General features: G+C 43.7%; 2 protein-coding genes across 3 annotated transcripts in view; one reads left to right on the top strand and one right to left on the bottom strand.

The window, feature by feature from the left end:
* The window catches only part of LOC130369395 (sodium-coupled monocarboxylate transporter 1), an 84,768-nt gene extending 81,254 nt beyond the window's left edge, over nt 1–3,514 (bottom strand). The window contains exon 1 of the mRNA XM_056574594.1: nt 3,337–3,514. Within this exon, the coding sequence (XP_056430569.1) occupies nt 3,337–3,387 (51 nt within the window). The 5' untranslated portion in view covers nt 3,388–3,514. The remainder of the gene's footprint in view (nt 1–3,336) is intronic.
* A 50-nt stretch (nt 3,515–3,564) lies between these two features.
* Nucleotides 3,565–23,017, top strand: part of UTP20 (UTP20 small subunit processome component) — a 145,753-nt gene continuing 126,300 nt past the window's right edge. The window contains exons 1-5 of one of the 2 annotated variants that reach the window (XM_056574591.1): nt 3,565–3,736; nt 13,179–13,259; nt 15,143–15,209; nt 15,821–15,953; nt 18,990–19,178. In XM_056574591.1, the coding sequence (XP_056430566.1) occupies nt 3,692–3,736; nt 13,179–13,259; nt 15,143–15,209; nt 15,821–15,953; nt 18,990–19,178 (515 nt within the window). In that variant the 5' untranslated portion in view covers nt 3,565–3,691. Of the gene's footprint in view, nt 3,737–13,178; nt 13,260–15,142; nt 15,210–15,820; nt 15,954–18,989; nt 19,179–23,017 lie in introns of those variants that run through there. The other variant, XM_056574592.1, reaches the window with a different exon arrangement.

Genomic DNA, 23,017 nt, shown 5'->3' with positions numbered 1-23,017 from the left:
TGCAACCTGGCACAGCAGCGATTAGGCACAGCTTTAGATTAGGCAGAGACAGAGTTGGGTGGTAAAAAAAAAGTTTTTATTTTTTCAGCATACCATACTGTAGGTGTCTGGGGGTCCACAGCACCTTTAACTCCGTGACTCGGGCCCTACTGGGTCGCTGCGGTCTGCCCCCAGAAGCCCAATGGCGCTCATTCTCTTCTGAGCCCTGTGGTTCGCCCGCAGAGCACTTTACATCCACATATGGGGTATTTATATACTCCCCATGGGAGAAATGGTGTTACAAATTTTGGCTTTTTTTCTATTACCCCTTGTGAAAATGAAACATTTGGGATAACGCCAGCATTTTTGTGAAAAAAATAATCTAATTTTCACGTCCAACTTTAACGAAAATTCTTCAAACACCTATGGGGTGTTAGGGCTCACTATACCCCTTGTTACATTCCGTGATGGGTGTAGTTTTTTTTGACACTTATGTCAGAACCGCTGTAACAATCAGCCACCCCTGAGCAAATCACCTCAAATGTACATGGTGCTCTCACTCCTGAGCCGTGTTGTGCGCCCCAGAGCATTTTACGCTCACATATGGGGTATTTCTGTACAAATTTTGGGGATCTTTTTTCCTTTTACTTCTTGTGAAAATGAAAAGTATGGGGCAACACCAGCATGTTAGTGTAAAATATTATTATTATAAATTTTTTTTACAATAACATGCTGGTGTAGACCCCAACTTTACCTTTTCATAAGGGGTAAAAGGAAAAAAAAAAAAAAATTGTAGTATGGAAATACCCCATAAGTGGCCCTTAACTGTTGCCTTGAAATACGACAAGGCTCCGAAGTGAGAGAGCGCTATGCACATTTGAGGCCTAAATTAGGGATTTGCATAGGGACAGAACCGGATGCAAGAATTACACTTGCCTCCGATACCAAAATTACCCTACAGCAGTGTTTCCCAAACAGGGTGCTTCTAGCTGTTGCAAAACTTCCAGCATGCCTGGACAGTCAATGGCTGTTCGGCAACACTGGGAGTTGTTGTTTTGCAACAGCTGGAGGCTCCATTTTAGAAACCGTGCCGTACCAGACGTTTCTCATTTTTATTGGGGGGAGGGGGGTACATGTGTAGGGTATGTGTATATGTAGTTTTTTACTTTTTATTTTGTGTAGTGTAGTGTTTTTAGGGTATATCACATGGGCCCCCGCAAGTTTCCCGCTGGGAGTTTGAGCTGCAGCAGAAGATTTGCTGCATCTCAAACTTGCAGCGAGAAACTCACTGTAAACCCCTGTATACCCAGTACATTCACATGGGGGGGAACCTCCAGCTGTTGCAAAACTACAACTCCGTGCATGCTGGGGGTTGTAGTTATGCATACAACTCCCAGCATGTACGGACAGCCAAAGGGCATGCTGGGACTTGTAGTTATGCATACAACATCCTGCATGCCCTTTGGCTGTCCATGCATGCTGGGGTTGTAGTTATGCAACAGCTGGAGGCACACTGGTTGCAAAACACTGAGATTTTGTTACTTAACTCAGTGTTTCCCAACCTGTGTGCCTCCAGCTGTTGCAAAACTACAACTCCCAGCATGCATGGTCTGTCAGGGCATGCTGGGAGTTATAGTTTTGTAACAGCTGAAGGCAAATGGGTTGGGAAACACTGAGTTAGGAAACAGACAATGTTTTCCAACCAGTGTGCCTCCAGGTGTTGCAAAACTACAGCTCCCAGCATGCCCAGACAGTCAGTCGAAGGGCATGTTATGTTGGGAGTTGTAGTTATGCAACAACTGGAGGAAAACAGTTTGGAGACCACTGTGTAGTGGTGTCCAAACTGTAGCCCTCCAGATGTTGCAAAACTACAACTCCAAGCATGCTCAGACTGCCCAGGCATGCTGGGAGTTGTAGTTAGGCAACATCTGAAGGGCCAGATGTTACAGAACTACAACTTCCAGCATGCCTAAGCAGTCTAGGCATGCTTGGATTTGTAGTTTTGCAACATCTGGAGGGCTACAGCTTGGGCACCACTGTATAGAGGTCTCCAAACTGTGGCCCTCCAGTTGTTGCAAAACTACAACTCCCAGCATGCCCAGACAGCGTTTGGCAACTCCTGGAAGGCAGCAGTGAAGATCACTTACCATTTATCTTCAATGCTGCCTCCTTACTGCCGCCGATCCTGCCGCTGCTGGCAGGGCAGAGCGGGGATTTCAACTTTAACCCTCCCGTCATTGGTTGGTTAATCCTTCAGGATGGTTGGAGCTGTCTCTGACAGCTCCGATCATCCCTATTTTCCGGGCTATCGGGTCACCAGAGACTCGATCAGCCCGGAATCGCCGCAAATCGCCGATCTGAATTGATCGGCAATGTGTGGCGATCGTTGACATAAAGGGGGGGTCTCAGGACCCCCCAGGCATTGTCACAGGATGCCTGCTGAATGATTTCAGCAGGCATCCAGCTCTGGTTCCCGCCCGGCGAGCGGCAAGGAGCGGAGAAACGAAGGGCGTACCTGTACGCCCTGAGTCCTTAAGGTCTTGGAAACGGGGCATATGGGTACGCCCTGTGTCCTTAAGGGGTTAAAGGACAAGTTTTATGATCAAAAACGTATCCCACATCTGAAGGATAGTGGATAAGTTTTAAATTGCGGGGGGTACGAGCGCTGGGGCCCCCCACAATCTCCAGTTTGGAGCCTCGGAGTGCTAGCTCAGGAGCCTGAAACGAAGGCCGCCACTCCCCCTCCATATAGTTCTGTGGGAGAGCCATAGGTCCTTATACTGCTCTGTATATGGAAAAATATGAAGTTATAGACAATTTTAGGCATACTAGTAAGGATTTGGTTAAAAAAGTTAGACTTCTTTTTAAGTACAATAATTGAAATACTATATAAATATGGTATAATTTCAATCATATTTACTAAAATGTAATTTTTTACCGTAAAATGCACTGCGTAAAAGCACCCCCCCCCCCCCAAAGTGAAAAAAGTGTTGTTGTTTTTTCTATTTCTCCCAACAACAAATTATTATTATTATTTTTGGTTGTGCCATACATTTTATGGTAAGATTAAAGGTATCATTACAAAGTACAATAGGTCACATAAAAAAATAAAAAACAAGGCACTTTGGAAGGAAAAACAACACAGGGAGGAGGAAAAAAACAAAAACGCATAAATTAATATCGACTTAACAGGACTAAAAAGCAGGGTCTGACGCAGTGCATAAAAACTGTGTGAACCTAGCCTAAAAATAAAAACGTGTTTGGAGGCGTGCGTGCATATATATATATTATTGATAAATCTGTTTAAAAGTGTATCATAGTGGAAATATTGGAATAATTTCAGGAGCTGACACTCACTTTACACTCCCAGATTATTTCTGTTGTTAATGCTTCTTCTATTTGTAACATGAAAACCGCATGCAACTGAATAGTCACTAATCTACAGGTCCGCAGTATTCCTCAACCCCACGTGATTCCAGTCACAAGATGGCGGCCGTCATGTAGGCAGTGTAGATTCCATACTGTGGTTGGCAACTCGCCGCTAGCTGTGAGTTACACCGGAAATCCTGCCTGGTTTTTCGAAGCAACATGGCAGCCTCCACTATCTAACAACGTGTGTATGCTGTGAACGAGAAGGTGTTAAACCATAAACAATAAGGCGCATTGACTCCTTCATCATCGTAACCGTATAGATCCCGGCCTCTCGTCAGCCATGAAGAACAAGTCCTCTCACCATAAGGCGCAGAACACGTATAAGGTGAGGTTTACAGTGTCCACCATACAGTGCAAGAGCTGACAAGAGTTTCCAAACCTCGCTGGAACGCTTGTTGGGTAACATTGAAGGGGTCTGCAGCCTGGACTCACACATTACATTCACTTCACAAGGAATGGAAAGGTTCATACTGCAGGACTACAAGTCCCAGCATGACACCACGTGTTTCCTGCCTTTAGTAAACATCATGCTCTTATATACATATCTGGTTGGGTGTTTTGCCGGTATTTTACAAGGTTGCAGAGTTTCCCAATCTACCGCCATCCAGCTGTTCCAAAGTAGCTGATGGGAGTTGTAGTTTTCCCACAGCTAGAGAGCTGCAGGTCCTTTGGTGTATTGAGCATTTTAAATAAAGTTTATTTGAGAGTGTTCCATTTGACTTAAAGGGACAGCCTTGTATTTAGAATACACCATTAGGGAGATTTATCAAAACTTGTTCAGAGGAAATGCTGACCAGTTGCCCATAGCAACCAATCAGATCGCTTCTTTCATTTTTACAAAAAGCCTCTAAAAGTGGCAACTGGTCAACTTTTCCATCTTTTGACAAATCTCCCCTGCTGCTCCATTTCACCTGTGTCATTTAGAACAGTGGTCTCCAAATTGTGGCCCTCCGGATGTTGCAAAACTACGACTCCTAGCATGCCTGGACAGCCAATGGCTGGGTATTGTACTTTTGCATTACCAGGAGGGTGGTTTTAGCAGAGTCCCATTGTTTTTAATGGGTTTCTGTTGCACCATGCACATGGCTGAATTTCTGTGGCAGATGTTTCTGCCATTGAAATTCTGATTCTCCTCTCTGCCGAAAGAATGAGCATGTTCACTCTCTTGTTGAAATCCACTAAAAAATGAATTGCAGTGTATGGATACAGCCAGGGCTCAAGTCCTGCAGGAATGCATGGGAATGGAGTTCCTGCACTTTTTCCACAGCTGGAACACTGTTTTCGTTATCAGGAGTCCTGCAGGACCAGCCCTTAAAGGAGAACTCCGGAATAGGAAAATGATCATCCATACTGCCGGCAGTAAAAGAAAATAAACAGGTACATACCTTCCTTTTGCTCCTCCGGTAACCGGCTCCAGCCTCCGCCGCGATCCTCTTCCTGGTTGCCGGTGGTTGGCGAGTCATACTGCACTCAGCCAATCACCGGCCACAGCAAAGTCCTGACTAGGCTGAGCGGAAGTTGGAGAACGCTTCAAGACGCACAGTTCTTCCCTACACCGGCACCTGCTGCCGGGGCCAAAAACGTCACACTGCCGCTCAGCCTATCGCCGGGCGAGTCGGGACTTTGCTGCGGCCGGTGATTGGCTGAGTGCAGTATGACTCGCCAACCACCAGCAACCAGGAAGAGGATCACAGCGGAGGCTGGAGCCGGTTTCCGGAGGGGGGCGAAGGAAGGTATGTACCTGTTTATATTTTTTACTGCCTGCAGTATGGACGATAATTTTCCTATTCCGGAGTTCTCCTTTAAGTGGAATTCCTGGGTGAGTTCCTACACTTTTTTCCCCCAGGACTTGACCCCTGGATACAGCACATTTCCGAGCACCAGTGGTTAATGCTATTTGCAGAATGTCCTCCTGTGTTTTTCGTGTATATATTCTGCAAATTTTCCGCCATGCGAGTGAGGCAATAGAGCAACTTTTCAGATGTTGTCCAGATTGCGCCTGGTCTCAGTCCTGAGAAGCCGGTGAAGTGTATGGCAGCGCACTTCTCAGCTTGCAGATCCAACCTTCTCACTCTATAGACCAGTGTTTCCCAACCACGGTGCCTCCAGGTGTTGCAAAACTACAACTCCCAGCATGCCTGGACAGCCAAAGGCTGTCCAGGCATTCTGGGAGTTGTAGTTTTGCAACATCTGGAGTCACCCTGGTTGGGAAACACTGCTATAGACTTATGCAGTGAAAGGTTTGAGTGACAGCTAGAGAGAGCGACCCTGCACTATCTCTACTTTTGACATGTATGAGCAACATGATGTTCTAAATGACAGTATTGCTTTTATATTTGTGGCTGGAATATATTTCTATGTGAACATCTAAAGCATATCCACGGGTTATGCCATGATGTGTCTGATAGATGGGGTTCCTACCTGTCTCAAAATGGAAGGCTGTTTAACCCTCTCTGGCCAGACAATATAAATCCCTGGATCAACGTTCTGTCCCTATAAATCTAGTGTAAATAACCAGCAATGTTATTTCTGCACATCCACACCAATTCCGCATTCATTTCAGCGGATTTCATGTGGAATCGGTGCGGATTCCATCTGGAATCCGAATGCTGAAATTCTGAAGTGTGAATAGGAGTGCAGAATCCGATTGAAGGTCTCTTGGGCTTTAAAATGTACCTGTCGTCAACAAAAGCGTTTTATATAATGTAGATAATACCATTATATGTATATCTGTAATATACATTTGTTAAAAATTGTGTATATTTGTGGGTGAAAAAAATGCTGTCCCTGCAGCTATTGTCCGTGTGTCTCTATGAGGAGTCCAAATACAGGAAGTGAGGGCGGGACAAGCAGGGATCTGTGCAGGCTCCTGGCTTGTCAATCATTCTGATGTATGAGCCTGGAGCATGTTATAGAGCCTCAGTGCACACAGTCCTGCTTTTTCTTAGTGCACAGAGCCCTGTTTGTCCACCCTCACTTCCTGTATTTGAACTCCTCATAGAGACACACAGGCAATAGCTGCAGGGACAAAAATATACACATTTTTAAACCAATGTATATTACATATATACATATATTGGTATTATCTACATAATATAAAAGTTTTTGTTGACGACCGGTGCACTTTAACTTCTTAAGGACGTATGGCGTACCTGTACGCCCTATGCCCGGTCCCGGTGTTTAAAACGGGGTCACGCCATGACCCCGCATCACCCCGGGTCGGTCCCGGCTGCTAGTCATAGCCGGGACCCTGGGCTAACAGCACACAGTACCGATCGTTGTGCCACGAGCTATTAACCCTTCAGACGCGGCGATCAAAGTTGACCGCCATGTCTGAAAGTGAAAGTAAACACTTCCCGGCAGCTCAGTCGGGCTGATCAGGACATCGCGTTAAAATCGCGATGTCCTGATCAGCTAGGACGCAAGCGGAGGTCCCCTTACCTGTCTCCGCCTGCGTCCGATCTGGGTTTGATTGCTCCTAGCCTGAGCTACAGGCTTGAGCAATCGAGCCCCTATCTCGCTGATCCATGCAAAGCTATGGCTCTGCAGGGATCAGCATAGGAGATCAGTGTGTGCAGTGCTATAGCTCCCTATGGGAGCTATAGCACTGCAAAAAAAAAAAGTTAACAAAGGTCATTTAACCCCTTCCCTAATAAGTTTCCAAAATAGCCTATTTTTGGTCACTTTTTATATCATGAAAAAAATGAATAAAAAGTGATGAAAAAGTCTGATCAATACAAAAATGGTATCGATAAAAACTTCAGAACATGGCGCAAAAAATGAGACCTCATACCGGCCCGTACACGGAAAAATAAATAAGTTATAGGGGTTAGAAGATGATAATTTTAAACATATAAATTTTCCTGCATGTAGTTATGATTTTTTTCCCAAGTACGACAATATCAAACCTATATAAGTAGGGTATCATTTTATCCGTATGGACCTACAGAATAAAGATAAGGTGTTATTTTTACCGGAAAATGTACTGCGTAGAAACGGAAGCCCCCAAAAGTTACAAAATGAAATTTTTTCTAAAATTTTGTCGCGCAATTATTATTATTATTTTTTTTCGTTTTGCCGTGGATTTTTGGGTAAAATGACTAATGTCACTGCAAAGTAGAATTGGTGGCGCAAAAAATAAGCCATCATATGGAATTTTACGTGCAAAATTGTAAGCCTTATGATTTTTAGAAGGTGATGAGGAAAAAATAAAAATGCAAAAACTGAAAAACCCTGCATCCTTAAGGGGTTAATTTGATGAGGAATCCGCATTCAGAATCAGTCCGTAATTCTGCATGCAGAAATTCTGCCATGTGAATATACCCTTATTGGGTTCACCATGGAAGAGAGTTCCATGGTCTCCCTGTTCTTACAGTAAAGAACCCCTGTCTATGCTGATATAGTAACTAGAGATGAGCAAACTTACAGTAAATTTGATTCGTCACGAACTTCTCGGCTCGGCAGTTGATGACTTATCCTGCATAAATTAGTTCAGCTTTCCGGTGCTCCGGTGGGCTGGAAAAGGTGGATACAGTCCTAGGAGACTCTTTCCTAAGCCTGTATCCACCTTTTCCAGCCCACCGGAGCACCTGAAAGCTGAACTAATTTATGCAGGATAAGTCATCAACTGCCGGGCCGAGAAGTTTGTGACGAATCGAATTTACTGTAAGTTCGCTCATCTCGAATAGTAACCTTCTTTCTTCTAGATGTTAAATGGGCAATGTCATGAAAAATTATTTTTGATATGTTGTAGTACTTAAGTACTACAACATATCTCTAATATACTTAAAAAAAAAAAATGCTTTTAAAACATTTTAAAAGCAATTTGAAATTCGGCCACTAGGGGGTGCCCTCCTAGTGGCCTAATGCAGTGCGGAGTGACGTCAATGCAAAATTCCGACTGATTCCGGCAGGGCATCAGTCGAAATTTTGCGCAGGCGCAGTAACAGCCAGGGCTGCGCATCGGCTTCTCGCACTCGCCGACGGCCCTGCTGCAAGGTGCGGGGGGCGCGGTGGGGGGGGGGGGGGTGGCGCTGCTGCAAGGTGTTACTCACCGAGCGGCAGGAAGAGGCTCCCCCGCACCCGTCCCTCCCGCATCGGCTCCCGGCTCACTCCTTCCCCCATGAAGCTCCTGTCCTGGGTGCCTCCAGTTTTACCACTACAACTCCCAGCATGCCCTGACAGCCAATAGAATTTTTTTTGTACAAGTACCGATACTTTTTCTTAAGTACTCGCCGATACCAATTACTGATACTTTTTTCAATGTCATGTGACATTTTTTTTTTTTTTTTTCTTTAATGGTACGTTCACACGGGCTGATCCACAGCGTATTTTATGCTGCAGATCCACCACTGAAGGACCGCTTCATGGTGCCTTTAGATGTGCCTGCTCGGAGAGGCAATACGCCGCTAAGAGCAGACACACTGCGATGTGCGAGTCGCAGTGCACTCACACATCGTGGCCGCTCTCGGCCTAGCTCATGGGGGAGCAGCTGTGATATGTGCGTGTACACCACGCATGTGCGGCAATTCGCACATCGCTTCACTGTGTCTGCTTGTAGCGGCGTATTGCCGCTGCGAGCAGGCACATCTAAAGGCAGCATGTTGCAGTCCTTGAGTGGCGGATCCCCAATGTAAAATACGCTGTGGATCTGCCCGTGTGAACATACCCTTAATGGGGAAAAAAGTGATATTTCTTTTGAATTTTTTTTTTTTTTTTTTTTTTATAATAGAAAGAGCTTTTTTATATTGAAAAAAAAATTTTTTTTTATTTAAAGTTTTTTGAAAGGGATGGTGATTCAATTTTTTTTATTGAGGGGTTAATTCAAATTTATTATTTTTTACAATTTCCCACTTTTTTAGTCCCCATAGGGGACTATTATATGCAATCTGTAGATTTCATACACTGATGAATGCTATGCCATAGCATAGCAGTGATCAGTGTTATCGGCGCTCCTTTACTAATGCCTGCCATAGCTGGCAGCAGTAAAGGAGCGTCGATCGCACGCACGGAGCAGGGTAAGGGACCTATAGCCGTCCTCACAGCTGATCGGGACACCGCAATTACACAGCTGTGATCCCTATCAGCATCCTTGAGCTAATCGGCAGTACATCTCTAGACTTTTAGATGCCTCAATCAAATTTGATTGCGGCATCTAAATGGTTAATGCTGGTCCCGACTCGGGAGCGGAGAGTTCAGGCGGCTTATGGCACCTCCGTGACACCTGCCAGCAGGACTCGCCAGCAGGTACTGGATTAGGTATCAGGGACATTTGCACTAGTACTAGTACTTGCGGAAATGTCCATTATCTGTCCCGATACCAGTATCGGGACATCCCTACTGGGTATACATAGGTCATGGAAGAGATCTCTGTACTGCCCCCTGATATATTTATACATATTAGGTCACCCCTGAGTGCATTCACCACGTTTTTGCAGTACAGTTCCTGTATACGTTTTCAGTTTGAAAAGCTTATGGAATAGTATTGAAAACCGTATGCAAAATGATGCATCCGGTTGCAACCGTTTTGCGTCTTGTACAGTTTTGTCGTTTTTTTTCCCCCTGTACCCAAAACTATAGCCTACCACTGTTTTTCGTCCGGGTGAAAAACCGTATTGAAACCGTATACATTTTTTTTTTTTTAACATGGGAGTCAATGGGAACCGTAGAGAACCGTATGTGCGTACGGTTCCATCCGGTTTGCACCATACGATTTTTTTTTTTAATTTTCTTTCAATCAAACTAGTAAAACTTTATTCATAATGGAGTGAAAAGTTAAAAACGTATGTTTTTTTTTTCTTACAAACGGATGCAACCGGGCATCATTTTTCAAACCGTATACAGGTTAAAATTTGTACACACATGACACAGTTTAGTACTGTTTTCAGAAATCCGTTTTTCATCAAAAACCTGATACGGAAACGGTATTGCGTGTGAATGCACCCTTATTCTGATAATCTTTGAGTACTGTAGTCCTCCCATTCCCCTTATTACTCTGGTTGCCCGTCTTTGAACCCTCTCCAGCTCCGCTATATCTTTCTTGTACACTGGTGCCCACAGTATACACAGTATTCCATGTGTGGTCGGACCAGTGATTTGTACAGCGGTAGAATTATTTCCTTGTCATGGGAATCTATTCCCCTATTGATGCACCCGATGATTTTATTTGCCTTGGCAGCAGCTGCCCGACACTGGTCACTACAGCTAAATTTACTGTTAACTAAAAACTCCTTTTACATGTCAGTCATTCCCAGTGTTTTACTATTTAATACATAATCCCAGCTCGGATTTTTCCTCCCCATGTGCGTTACCTTACATTTATCAGTGTTGAACCTCATGTGCCACTTCCCAGCCCAAACCTCCAACCTATCCAGATCCATTTGTAACAGTGTGCTGTCCTCTATTGTGTTAACCACTTTACAGAGCTTAGTATCATTTGTAAAGATTGGTACTTTTCTATAAAATCCCTCGACAAGGTCATTAATAAATATATTTTTAAAAGGATAGAACCCAAAACTGACCCCTGTGGTACCCCACTAGTAACAGTCACCCAATCAGAGTAAGTACCATTAATAACCACCCTCTGTTTCCCATCATTGAGCCAGTTACTCACCCACATACACACATTCTTCACCAGCCCAAGCATTCTCATTTTATGTACCAGCCGTTTATGTCACCCTGTATCAAATGCTTTGAAATTATAATAGTAAATGGGAGACTCTGAAAGAGTTTAGTGCTGAACTGTGCTACACTGTTCCTCTAACTCCTGAATTGAGTGAACAGTGTGACGTTGCGAGAAATGATGTTTCTGTAACTTCTAAGTTCTTCCAAGCTATGCTGTTTACACAACTCACATTATCCTTTATGGGTGTGATGTAAACTGCATAAAACAGCCCCTTCCGCTGTTTTTTGCTTGCTGATTAATTCAGTTTTGTTGTAAGCAGGCTGAAGGGGAAATGTCTCAAAAGGACCTGCATCTATCAGACATTTATGGCATATCCTGTACAGATAGGATTAAAAGGGTATCCCAGTTTTTGCAAACGTATCCCCTATCCAAAGGATAGGGAATAAGGCCAACATTTATCATTGTCTTTAGACTGTTTCTTATGTCTACAAAAGGTGCAAAAAAGGTGCAATCCACTGATTTTGGCAATACACATGAAATAGACGGGTTTTATGAACTGAGCCTTTTTGTGAAAAGGCGCAAAAAAGGCGCAAATCCACTGAAGTCTCTAAAACTACACCAGCCCAGACTTAGCTTTTTGTTGTATGTGAAGAGAGAAATTTCAGAAAATGTGACCTGCACAAAATGTATCAACTGCTCCGTGACCATTTAATAAATCTGGTGCTTCTACACATTACCAGCACACAAAAAAGGTGTAGAAAAATGCTTCACTTACACCTACAATGATAAATGCCGGCCTAAGTGTCTAATCGCAGGATGAGGGACCCCCGCAATCTCCAGAATGAAGTCTGAATCTCCTTGTCCATGGAGGGCTGGTTCGTCATGCAATCTCAATGGTAGTGACGGTGATACAATAGCTATATTCGTGTATTACCGACACACTCATAGGCCGACATTTATCATTTTCTTTAGACTGTTTCTTGTGTCTAGAAAATTCGCAAAAAAGGCGCAAGCAGGGTTTATGTGCGCCTTTTGGTTTACACTTTTTTGCTGATTTTGAGTTGCAATCCACTGATTTTGGCAATACATGAAGGGTTTTATGAACTGCGCCTTTTTGTGAAAAGGCGCAAAGCCACTGAAAAGTCTCTAAAACTACACCAGCTCAGACTTAGTATGCGTGCACACGGCCGTCTGTCCCCGTTTTTTTAATTCCCGTTTTATTTCCTTTTTTACAGGCTGCAAACGGATTAAAAACGGTAAAAAAAAAAAAAAATCACATTTGTGTCAATGGGATTTTTGTACAATCTGTTTTCACCCGTCTGCACTCATTTCCGTTTTTTATGATGGCAGAAAAAATGGCACATGCAGTATTTTTTCTTCCGTCCTAAAAACGGAAGAAAAAACGGATACAGTAAATTTAACATTGAAGTCTATGGAAAACGGATGAGCCTTTAATGTCATCCATTTGCATCCGTTTTTTCGATCCGTTTTTACTTTTGAGCATGCTCAGAACAAAAACATATTTTTTTTTTGGTTTATTAACTGAACAAAAACGGATACAAACGGATAACATCCGTTTGCATTCATTGTTGTCAGTTTTTTTAAGTCCGTTTTTAATTTTGACGGGAGAACAACGGAACGGGTCTAGACGGCCATGTGAATGCAGCCTTAGCTTAACTTAGCTTTTTGGTGTATGTGAAGAGAGAAATTTCAGAAAATGTGCATCTGCACAAAATTTATGAAATGCTCTGTGACCATTTAATAAATCTGGTGCTTCTACACATTACCAGCACACAAAAAAGGTGTAGAAAAATGCTTCACTTACACCTACAATCATAAATGCTTCACTTACACCTACAATGATAAATGCCGGCCATGGAGAATGCAGAGAGAGGCCCCAGTGACCCAAGCTCTGTGTACAGGGAGATTCGGGCACCATTCTGAACATTACAGGGGTTTCAGCGGTCTCCACCCACGTGATTAGATTTTTCTCCCCTGACCTTCGCATAGGGGATGTACTTGCATATGTTGGAGTACCCTTTTAACCTTTTAATCTCTACTGTACCTGATGAGTTTCTAATATGCAATGAGAGGTTTGTGATACTGGTTTTGTATTAAACACTGTATTTTTTTTTTCTTGTAGTTTCTCACATTTTCTGAAAGATTAGCAAATGTCAACATCGACATCATCCATCGCATTGACAGGACCGAAAGCTTCTCAGAGGTAAGGCGGCATACATCTGTGTTGTGCTCTTGTTGATTTTCAATGTCTAAGGCTGTGTTTCCCAACTAGGGTACTTCTAGCCTTCGGCTGTCCGGGCATGCTGGGCATTGTGTTTTGCAACAGCTAGAGGCATCCTGATTGGGAAACATTGGTCTAAGCAGATAGAATGGATTGTATATGGTATCATAGAAGATAAGGTGCTGTATGTAAACACCTTGTACTGTATACAAGTTTCTTCAAGTCTTTTAGCTTGTGATCTATTGGCTTAAAGGAAATCTTTAGCAAAAACAACTTCTCCCCTATTCAAAGGATAGGGGATAAGTGTTTGATCGCTGGGGGTCCAAACGCTGGGACCCCCCGCGATCTCCTGCACAGGGCCTTGGCTCTGTCGCGGCTCTCCTGTGCAGGAGGCGTGTCGGCCGCAGCATGACACCCCGGCTGACACGCCTCCTCCATGTAGTTCTATGTATTCATGCCTCCCCGCCTCTCCCATAGAGCTGTATGTGGAGGAGGAGTACGCGCATCAGAGCGGCAATGCCAGGGCCCATTTGGGAGATCGCGGGGGGGCCCAGTGGTCGGGCCCCCCGTGATCAAGCACTTTTCCCTATCCTGTAGATAGGGTATAACTTGTTATCGCTGCAGGTGTCCTTTAAAGGGAATCTGTCTGCTATATATTATGTTCAAAGCTGCTGATAAGGAGATAAAACAACTCATACCCGTCTCTTAGGGGATGGCCTTTCACAAAGTTTCAAAATTATGTTTCTCTTCCAAGCTCAAGTGTCGTAGAGAATGGGCTGAAAGGTAGCATTCATGCCTCTTCCCCCATGCCCTGCATGAATGATGTATGAGGCTTAATGCTGGAAACCAAACACTGCACATCAGTCATATAGAGCAGGGAGGGAGGGTTTTTGCATACTGCAGCATATCCTCTTGAGCTTAGAAGAAAAACATGTTTTTTTGTGTATTTCTAACTTAACAATCAGCCTTCATCTAAGAGACAGGTATCACTTATATCATTTATTGAACAGTAGTTGACCATTTGTGACATTTATTTACCCCAATAAGGTATATATATCAGAAGATTATGGCTAGAATAAAGGGACACAAGCATTCTCCTTAGTACTGCGTTCCTTAGTAAGCCAGCAGGAACTAAGGGACTCCGCTCTCAAGTGATTGCTTGTTGTGTTCCTTTGTTCTTGCGATCGGTGGGTTTTCAGCAGCCATGCTCCCACTAACCACAACTTCAGAAGTTATGTGAACCTTTAGGTAAATTTTATTTTTTATTTTTTTTAAACTTAAGCAGGGCATACACATAGGATAGCTGTCAGATGAATGCCTGTTTAAATGTCCTAGAAATATACATTGTCAAATTGGACAAACCTGGTGTTCTTTTAACGTGTGGTCAAAATCTGACTAAATACTCTATACGTCTTTAGTCGACTCCACCCAAAAACGTGCACTTTTTTCGGTCTAGGGGGCATGTTAATTTAAATGAGGAGAGAAGAATAATAAGCTGCGCTATAATGTGTACTATATCTACTTTTATTGAAGGCTATAGACAAAACACGTATGTCTGCCAATATGGTACTTTGAATCCTCCAGATTTTATAGAGGCCAACATAATTATGTTTATATTATCAGATCATACAAAACTACCATACTGATGCATACAACTACTAAAAAAATACTAATCTCATAGGGGTCCAGTTCTGGGACACCTCTACAATTTACTAGTGTGAAGCTACTAAAGCTCTAATATTCACTGTTGTTATAACAAATGGTATGTGTCTCCGTGATGTAACAAATGATTTCAGAAGTATGTATTAAATCAGTAGTATAGTACTATTTAATAGAATTCAATTTTGTTTTCTCTGGGAAACTAGGATGTAGAGACGTATTTTTATGAAGGTTTACAGAAATGGAGGGATCTCAACCTGACAGAAAATTTTGGTATGTACATATTTACACTTTATAATGTAGAATATTGCATTTTGAAATTGTCGTATGAAAATATTTACTGAGTTTATTGTATTCATGTCCCATGAAATGTAGTTGTATTAGCCTTCTCCTTTTGGTCATAGTTAGAACATACAAATAGTGTTGCTATGGTGGTTAAAAGGGTGTTCAATGCAAAAAAAAGTTGTTTTTTTTTGCTGGGGCTGCTGTAGATGGGAAGGCCTGTAAAAAAGAATATATATATATATATATATATATATATATATATATATATATATATATATATTAAAAAATACATTTATTTCCACTTTGTCTTTCCAAAGCCATCTTTCTGTTTTGTTTTTTTTTTTTCTTCCGGAAATTTAAAAAAAATAAATAAATAGCGCATGGAGCATGTTCTTTTATAATGAGCAATAGAGCAATATACATTTCTGTCTTAGCATGCTGGGAGCTTTAGTTTTGCCACCACTAGAGACCCTCTGGTTGGGAATCACTGTTCTAGGGTCTGGTCTAGTGACCTGCATTGTATCGATGACTCCTGTCAGCCTGTCTCCTGTTAGTGTAAATATTTAATCACTGTGTAAGACTAATGGTGTATTGTTCAGTTACATTCTACAGGGAAGTATCCAGCAAATGCCAGTCATTCCACCTGCTTGTTTACCACCAGAATGCCATAGTGCAAAGTTTGAAGACACACCTACAAGTGAAGAATAGCCTGGCCTATCAGCCTCTGCTCGAGTATGTACAATCCATCATGTCAAACGATATCACATGCCTGTGGTGTCAGTTTTCTACTTTGTGTAAAATTTATATTTTAATGCTGTCTTAAAGGGGTATTTATTTAGGTGTTTTTAACAAATTGGTATACTGCTGGGGCTCTAAAAAAATTAAAATAAATTAGAATTGTTTTGTTTAAAAAAAAAAAAAAATATATATACTTACTTACCTGCCGCTAGACCCCCACAGGTCCTGCTGTGGTCCCCTTTTCAATTGCTTCCCCTGCTTCTGTTTTCTGCCTGCTTTCGGGCCGAAAGCTCTGAGTCCTCCTTTCTGGAGCACTCTTCCCAGAAGTAGGAAGATGAGCAGTGGAGGAACAGAAGCAGACAAAACAGGAACTGCAGCAGTACTTGCATGGGACTAGAGGTAAGTAAGTATCAATTTTCTTCTACAGACATAGCACTATAAAAATCACTTTACAGTTCTGGAATACCCTTTTAAAGGGGTACTCCACTGGCCAGCGTTCGGAAGTAAATGTTCCAAATGCTGTTTTCATGCTGCGGGGGTTGGCCATGCCCCTCGTGACATCACAGCCACACACCCTCAATGCAAGTCTATGGGAGGGGTGTGGCCGGCACCCACAATGCGAGAACAGTGTTCAGAACATTTACTTCCGCACTGGCCATTGGAGTACCCTTTTAAGGTCCAAAATGCATTAACTGCTTCTAAGGATTGATGTGCACTTCAGCTAGCTGAATGCTTATTCAGATGGCAGCTCTTTCCCAATTCACCCTGCCCCGTACACTCATGTGCTCTCAGTGTGCATGTGTTCTGAATGGGGAGATACTTTGACGGTTATGTTGAAATCCAACTGCCCGAACCTCTGCTTCCCAGATATTTGCTGCCAGGGAAGAATCAGGAGGCAACCACAGTATATGGTCGGCCAGCATTAAGTAACCTACAGCAAGCTGTTGGTTTTCAGGCTTGTCTGGTCCATTTAGTCCCTTTCTGCTTTGTCACTTTCTGCATGCCAGCATAATAGAGGGGGTACACCAGTGATTTGTACTTGGTGGCTTGCTATGCCTCAGTTCTGCAAAGATATTGACAAATTGCTGATATCGGCTTATTTCTAGAGAACTTGGCCCAGATTTATCAAAGAATGTCTACAGTAGAGTTTTTTTCCCACTTTTATTATGGTGGTGGGTTTGACTAGCGTGCATCTTATTTTTCAAGAAGGTGCAGCAGGATGATGAATTTTGCGCAGCTCTGCTGTGGAGGGAAAAGCTCTACCACATACACTTTTTCTAGACGCTTGGGAGGGAAGTAGACACTTTCCGCGTCCTTTCTAAGGTGTTAAAGCCGGGCATCACCGTAATCGGTGATGTCTAGCATTAGAGATGGGTCCTGGTTGCAGATAGCCACCAGGACCACCCAACTATGACCTGCGCTCAGCTCCAGAGGGGGTGTCATAGAATGGGAGTGGGACGCTGTGGTCCACAAGAGGTTAAAGGTTGAATTGTGGAAGGTAGAAATGATTCTACTACTGGTAGGTGGTGTAGCTTTGTGCCTAAAAAAAAAAAAAAGTATCTTTGCACAAAAAATTGCGACTTTTGACAAAAGCCGCAAGTGATAAATACATGACCACTGCATGGTCAAAAAGAAAAAGTTCTACGGGTAGGCAAAAAGAGTGAAACTGTCTATATCGAAAGACACATAAAGTCTCAAAATATGCTGCTTGCGCCTGAACTGCGCTAAAAAAATAGACAAAAAAATTCTCTAAAAGCAATGATAAATCTCCCCCCTTATGTTTATCTAGGTGTTGTCCAAATAGTTTCTTTATTTGATTACCTTTGTACTCTGACTGGATAAGCTCTGCATCAAAGGGTTTTTCTTGATAACACAGTCAATAAGTGAGCTGCTCCCCTTCTAATGAGCCTGGCATGGCAGTTAATTATAGGGGAGATTTATCAAAAACTGTGCAGAGGAAAAATTGCCTAGTTGCCAATAGCAACCAATCTGCTCGCTACTTAGCGAATAGTTAGAAAAAAAAAATGTTTCAAATGGGGTTGTGATTAGGGATCGACCGATTATCGGTATGGCCGATAATCACGATTTTGGGCATTATCGGTATCTGCAACTACCTTGTAGATAATGCCCCCCGCACCGCCACCACCGCACCGCGACCTGGGCGGTATACCGGTATGAACCGGATAACTTTTTTTTCTCCCACGGTATAGAATTTTGCCCATACCGCTATACTGGTCGGGCCCCTCCCCCACTCTCCGAGTCAATAAAAAAAATTAAACTTACCCGTAATGGGGGTGGTCCGGGCCATCCATCCTTCCTGTAGTGTCCGGCGGCATTCCGGGTGGAGGGTGAACCGGTCTGGGCTGTCCTTCTTCTCCGGGGGTGCTATTCTCCACTCCGGGCAGGCTCCGGCCTAGTAATGCTGCATAGACGTTGCTGCGCACGAGCGTCACTGCGCAGCGGCGTCTATGCTGCGTTACTAGGTCGGAGCCTGCCCGGAGTGGAGAAGAGCACCCCTGGAGAAGGACAGCCCGGACCGGTTCACCCTCCACCCGGAATGCCGCCGGACACTACAGGAAGGATGGATGGCCCGGATCACCCTGACAGGTAGGGGGAGGGAAGCGGGTGGTGGTGGCGGCGGCGGCCTATGGCACCGCAAAAGCCACTGCAGTGCATTGATATAAAGCGCCCGCTTTAAATCAATGATCTGCAGCGGTGTCGCGGGGGGATAAATAGCTGATAACTTATACCGGAATATCGGTATAAGTTATCGGCTATCGGCCCTAACCTCCACCGATTATCGGTATCGGTCAATCCCTAGTTGTGATAGAACTCCTGCAGAACCTTCTACTCCACGTATTAACATTATCCTCCAGTGTTGATTTTCCATATTGACTAGCATTAATGTTAATGACACTGATTCCGTTATGTGCCCAATACACTCCCCACTCAATTATGTAAACCTATGTCCATTGCATGCCACTTGGTTATACGCTTTATTGTAAAATATCTGCTTCTTCTTCCATTTAGTCTGGTTGTACAGCTGGCTCGAGATCTTCAGGCTGACTTCTACCCCCATTTCCAAGATTTCTTTAAAGCAATTTCTGCCTTGCTTGACACAAAGGATACTGAACAAATAGAATGGGCATTTACATCCTTATCCTTCCTGTACAAATACCTGTGGAGAATGATGGTGAAGGATATGCCAGCAATATACAGGTATTTACCATAGCACTACCATCCCTTTTGGAAATGACAGTAGTAGGAAATTGTTTAATCTCATTGCTATTGCTGCTCAGCTGAACGAAGACTAATCCCAAACCCCCTTTAAGGCAAACCTCTTAGGGTATTTATGTTGCTAACAGCAGAATATGATAAAATATATGCTGAGATCCATGATATCTAGGTCATTTGATACGGAGCAGGTTTTTTTGAGTGAATTATTTCGGGATGATTATTGGCTGAACAGGCCATATCACCCTGTGTCATAGGCCCAGTGATCCAATGAATGGGCAAATTCTCGTTTATCAGCTTATTGCGTCATTTTAAAGGTTTAAAAAAAATGTATGTTTGTCGGCCAACAAATGATGGAAGGAAAGGGCAGCATAAATAATCCAGAGATCATTGGTGTTGCCCTGTCTGCACAATAGTAAAGCTGTGTAATAGGCTTACTATACGTTGGCCTTTAGAGTCCTGCTTACCCTGCACAAATTGACACATTGGCCCTGATTTACTAGGAGTGGAGTTTTCTTTGTGGGTTTTGATTTCCCCACTGGTATTTTTACACTGTATTTACTAAGGTTTCCTTATATTTTCAGTTTTCCCAATGTTTTGCTTTTTTTGCATGGAGCTCAAATCCACCACATTTTCTGTGGAAACAATAGTAAATGCCATATTTATCGGCATATAACACGCACTTTTAAAACCTAAATTTAGGGCAAAAAGCCTGCCTGTGTCTTATACCCGATAAATGTTCTGGTCACTGATTTTAAAGTGGCTGCAGCGCCGGCTGCTTGTCAAAGATCAGCAGCCCAGCCGCATCCACTCTTAAAACAGTGATTAGTGGCTGCTCCTGCGGGCCCGGACACTTCTCCTGATTTTAATATTTTTCATATTTCCTTATCTGGCCACACTCTGGCAGGCTCAGGTAAGGCGGTGGGTCTTGTGGGCTGTGGGGATAGTATGACGAGTGATGTCTCCTGCCGGCTCCTCTGCATGGCATCAGAGACGTCACTCCTCATTTCCTGCAGCCGCCGCGGGTGACTGTTCTATAGTAGCTGCGTCCGGGCTGCTAAACTTAAACAAGCAGCCGGTGCTGCGGCCACTAGAGATGAGTGAAGTTACAGTAATTCGATTCTTCATGAACTTCTCGGCTCGGCGGTTGTTGACTTAAGCTTGCATAAATTAGTTCAGCCTTTCAGGTGCTCCGGTGGGCTGGAAAAGGTGGATACAGTCCTAGGAGAGAGTCTCCAGCCACCGGAGCTCCTGAAAGTTGAACTCATTTATGTAGGCTAAAGTCAGCAACCGCCGAGCCGCGAGGTTCGTGACGAATCGAATCACTGTAACTTTGCTCAATCTCTATCGGCCACTCTGACCAGCGGCGGCTGCAGAGAATGAGAAGTGACGTCCCTGACGCCGAGCAGAGTAGCTGCCAGGAGATGTCACTCGTCATACTATCCACACAGCCCACAGGACCCGCCGCATTACCTAATCCTGCCGGAGCGCGGCCAGGTAAGGAAATATGAAAAATAGAAAAAGCAGTGGGAGAAGGGGGAACAATAAGCAAGGGGGGAAATAATAAGTAGGAGGGGAAAGATGAGCAGGGTGGAGGATAATGAGCAGGGGGATTATGAGCAGGGGAGGAATGATGAGTCAGAGGGAGGTAATGATGAGCAGGGGAATCACAGGGGGAAGGAGGCACAGAGGGGATTAGAGGGGGGGGGGGGGGGGTTTAAATGTGGCACCAGGGCTAATAAAAGGGGAGGAATGATGTGACACGGGGAAGGGGAGGTGGCAAACTGAGGAGCAGGGGGAATCAAAGTTGGGGGGATGATTAGGCATATAGTTCAGAGCTTCCAAGTAATTTATTTTACATTCATTTTTTTTTTTCCTCAATTTTTCCTGTGAAAATGAGGGTGCATATTATACGCCGATAAATACAGTATGTTGGGATTTTTTTGAGAAAAACAAAACAAAATGGGGACACGCCCCCCTTTGGCAGCGACGTCACCTTTTCCTGGCGGTCACGCCCCTTTTTCAGGTTTTTTAGGTAAAATGGAGGGTGGGTCAGGTTATTTGAAATTTTGGCGCAAATTCTAGCACAGACACCATTTGTGGCACAATGCTACCACATTTTGGGAGACAACCCGATATAACAGGTCGGCTTTACAATTGTAAATCAGGGCCATTGTACTTACACTGATACAAGGAAAGATGTCAATCAGGTTTAATGATAATCAAGTCTTTCTTCCGACTTTTATTTAGAAAATGATATAAAAGTATAGTTCAGAACTCAAGTAACCTTCCTCCCCGTATCCTATCCTTCTCTTAGATATGGTAGCAGACAGATCTCCAGACTGCTTTGCTTTTAAGCCACGAGTTTTTTATTTTACAGTGTAACATTCATTGCAGATTTGTTCTGAAAGGAGTTACCCAGGATTAGAAAAGCATAGCTGCTTCCTTTCAAAACAGTGCCACACCTGTCCTCTGTATTACACCCTGGCACCATGTACATTAATGGAACTGAGCGGCAGTGCCGCACATAAACAGTTGAGCTGCTTTGGGAAAAAAGCAGCCATGTTTTTCTAATTCTGGAAAACCCTTTTAGGGTAGGGTCACACGTAACCGATCCGCATTGTAATTTACACTGCGGATCCCCCAGTGACCCGACCCATTTTGTCCCTCCCGCTATTGCCACCTCCGTTCCCCCGCCTCGCCCCACCCCTGGCCTGCTCACAGCAGCAATCCGCCGCTACGAGCAGCCACACAGGGGGCCTGCGAGTCGACGAGTCCCCTCGGACATCGCAGAGCAGCCGTGAGGTCTGAGTAGACTGCGCAGTGCACTCAGACATCATGGCTGCTCAGTGTTGTCAAAGTGCATTCACCGACTCGCAGGTCCCCTGTGTTGGCTGCTGGTAGCGGCGGATTGCTGCTGCGAGCAGGCCAGGGGTGGGGCGAGGCAGGGGAACTGGGGTGGCAACAGCTGGAGGCACAAAATGGGTCGGGTCACCGGTGGATCTGCCGCGTAAAATACGCTGCGGATCTGTTACGTGTGACCCTACCCTTAAACAGACATTAATAGCAATCTCTTTGGATGTTTGTTAATCTTGAGTACTAGGAGTGGACTTTTAGATCCATAGTCTCGAGTGTGTATAGACAAATGCTCTAGCATCAATACAGATGGGTTTCCAATATCTTTACTCGAAGCATGGCTTAGCATAATATAGAAAGTTGTACAACTTTCATAGCTGAGATAGAGGTCATTAACAGATGCAGATGATAGATGATGGGCTTCTTTCACACTACAAAATCTTCCCGTTTTTAAACATCCGTTTGAAATTCCGTCTGAAAATCAGCTGAAAACGGCAGTAATAAAATCCTATACGTACGTTAGAAAATCCCATTATAGTCTATGGGATTTTCTAATAGCCGTTTGAACCCGTTATAGTCCGTTACTGATAACGGACGTTATTTTGTGACAGAAGATAGTAATGGGAGAAAGCGTTCATGAACTATTTCTCCCGTTACTATCTTCCGTCACAAAATAACATCCGTTAAGACGGAACTTCAAACGGATGTTTAAAAACGGAAAATTTTGTAGTGTGAAAGAAGCCATAGATAATAGAAAAGCCAAGTGGTGTGTAAAATGAAGTAATGAGCCACTATACTGATGGTAAACTACAGCTGTCTTGTATGACAGTAGTAATTCTTGATGTGACAGGGTGTAGAGTGACGCAGACCAGGCGGGGCAGTATAGTTGTACAATTGTATGATGTCTGTTTTAAACCGTATAGAACCTGCATGTGTTATTCCTCAGGCTCTTTACATGTTCCACCACA

Source organism: Hyla sarda, chromosome 4 (genome assembly GCF_029499605.1).
Source record: "Hyla sarda isolate aHylSar1 chromosome 4, aHylSar1.hap1, whole genome shotgun sequence".
In the NCBI taxonomy this organism is placed as follows: Eukaryota; Metazoa; Chordata; class Amphibia; order Anura; family Hylidae; genus Hyla; species Hyla sarda.
Note: the sequence above shows the minus strand (reverse complement) of the source record. Positions and strands in the feature narration are given on the sequence as shown.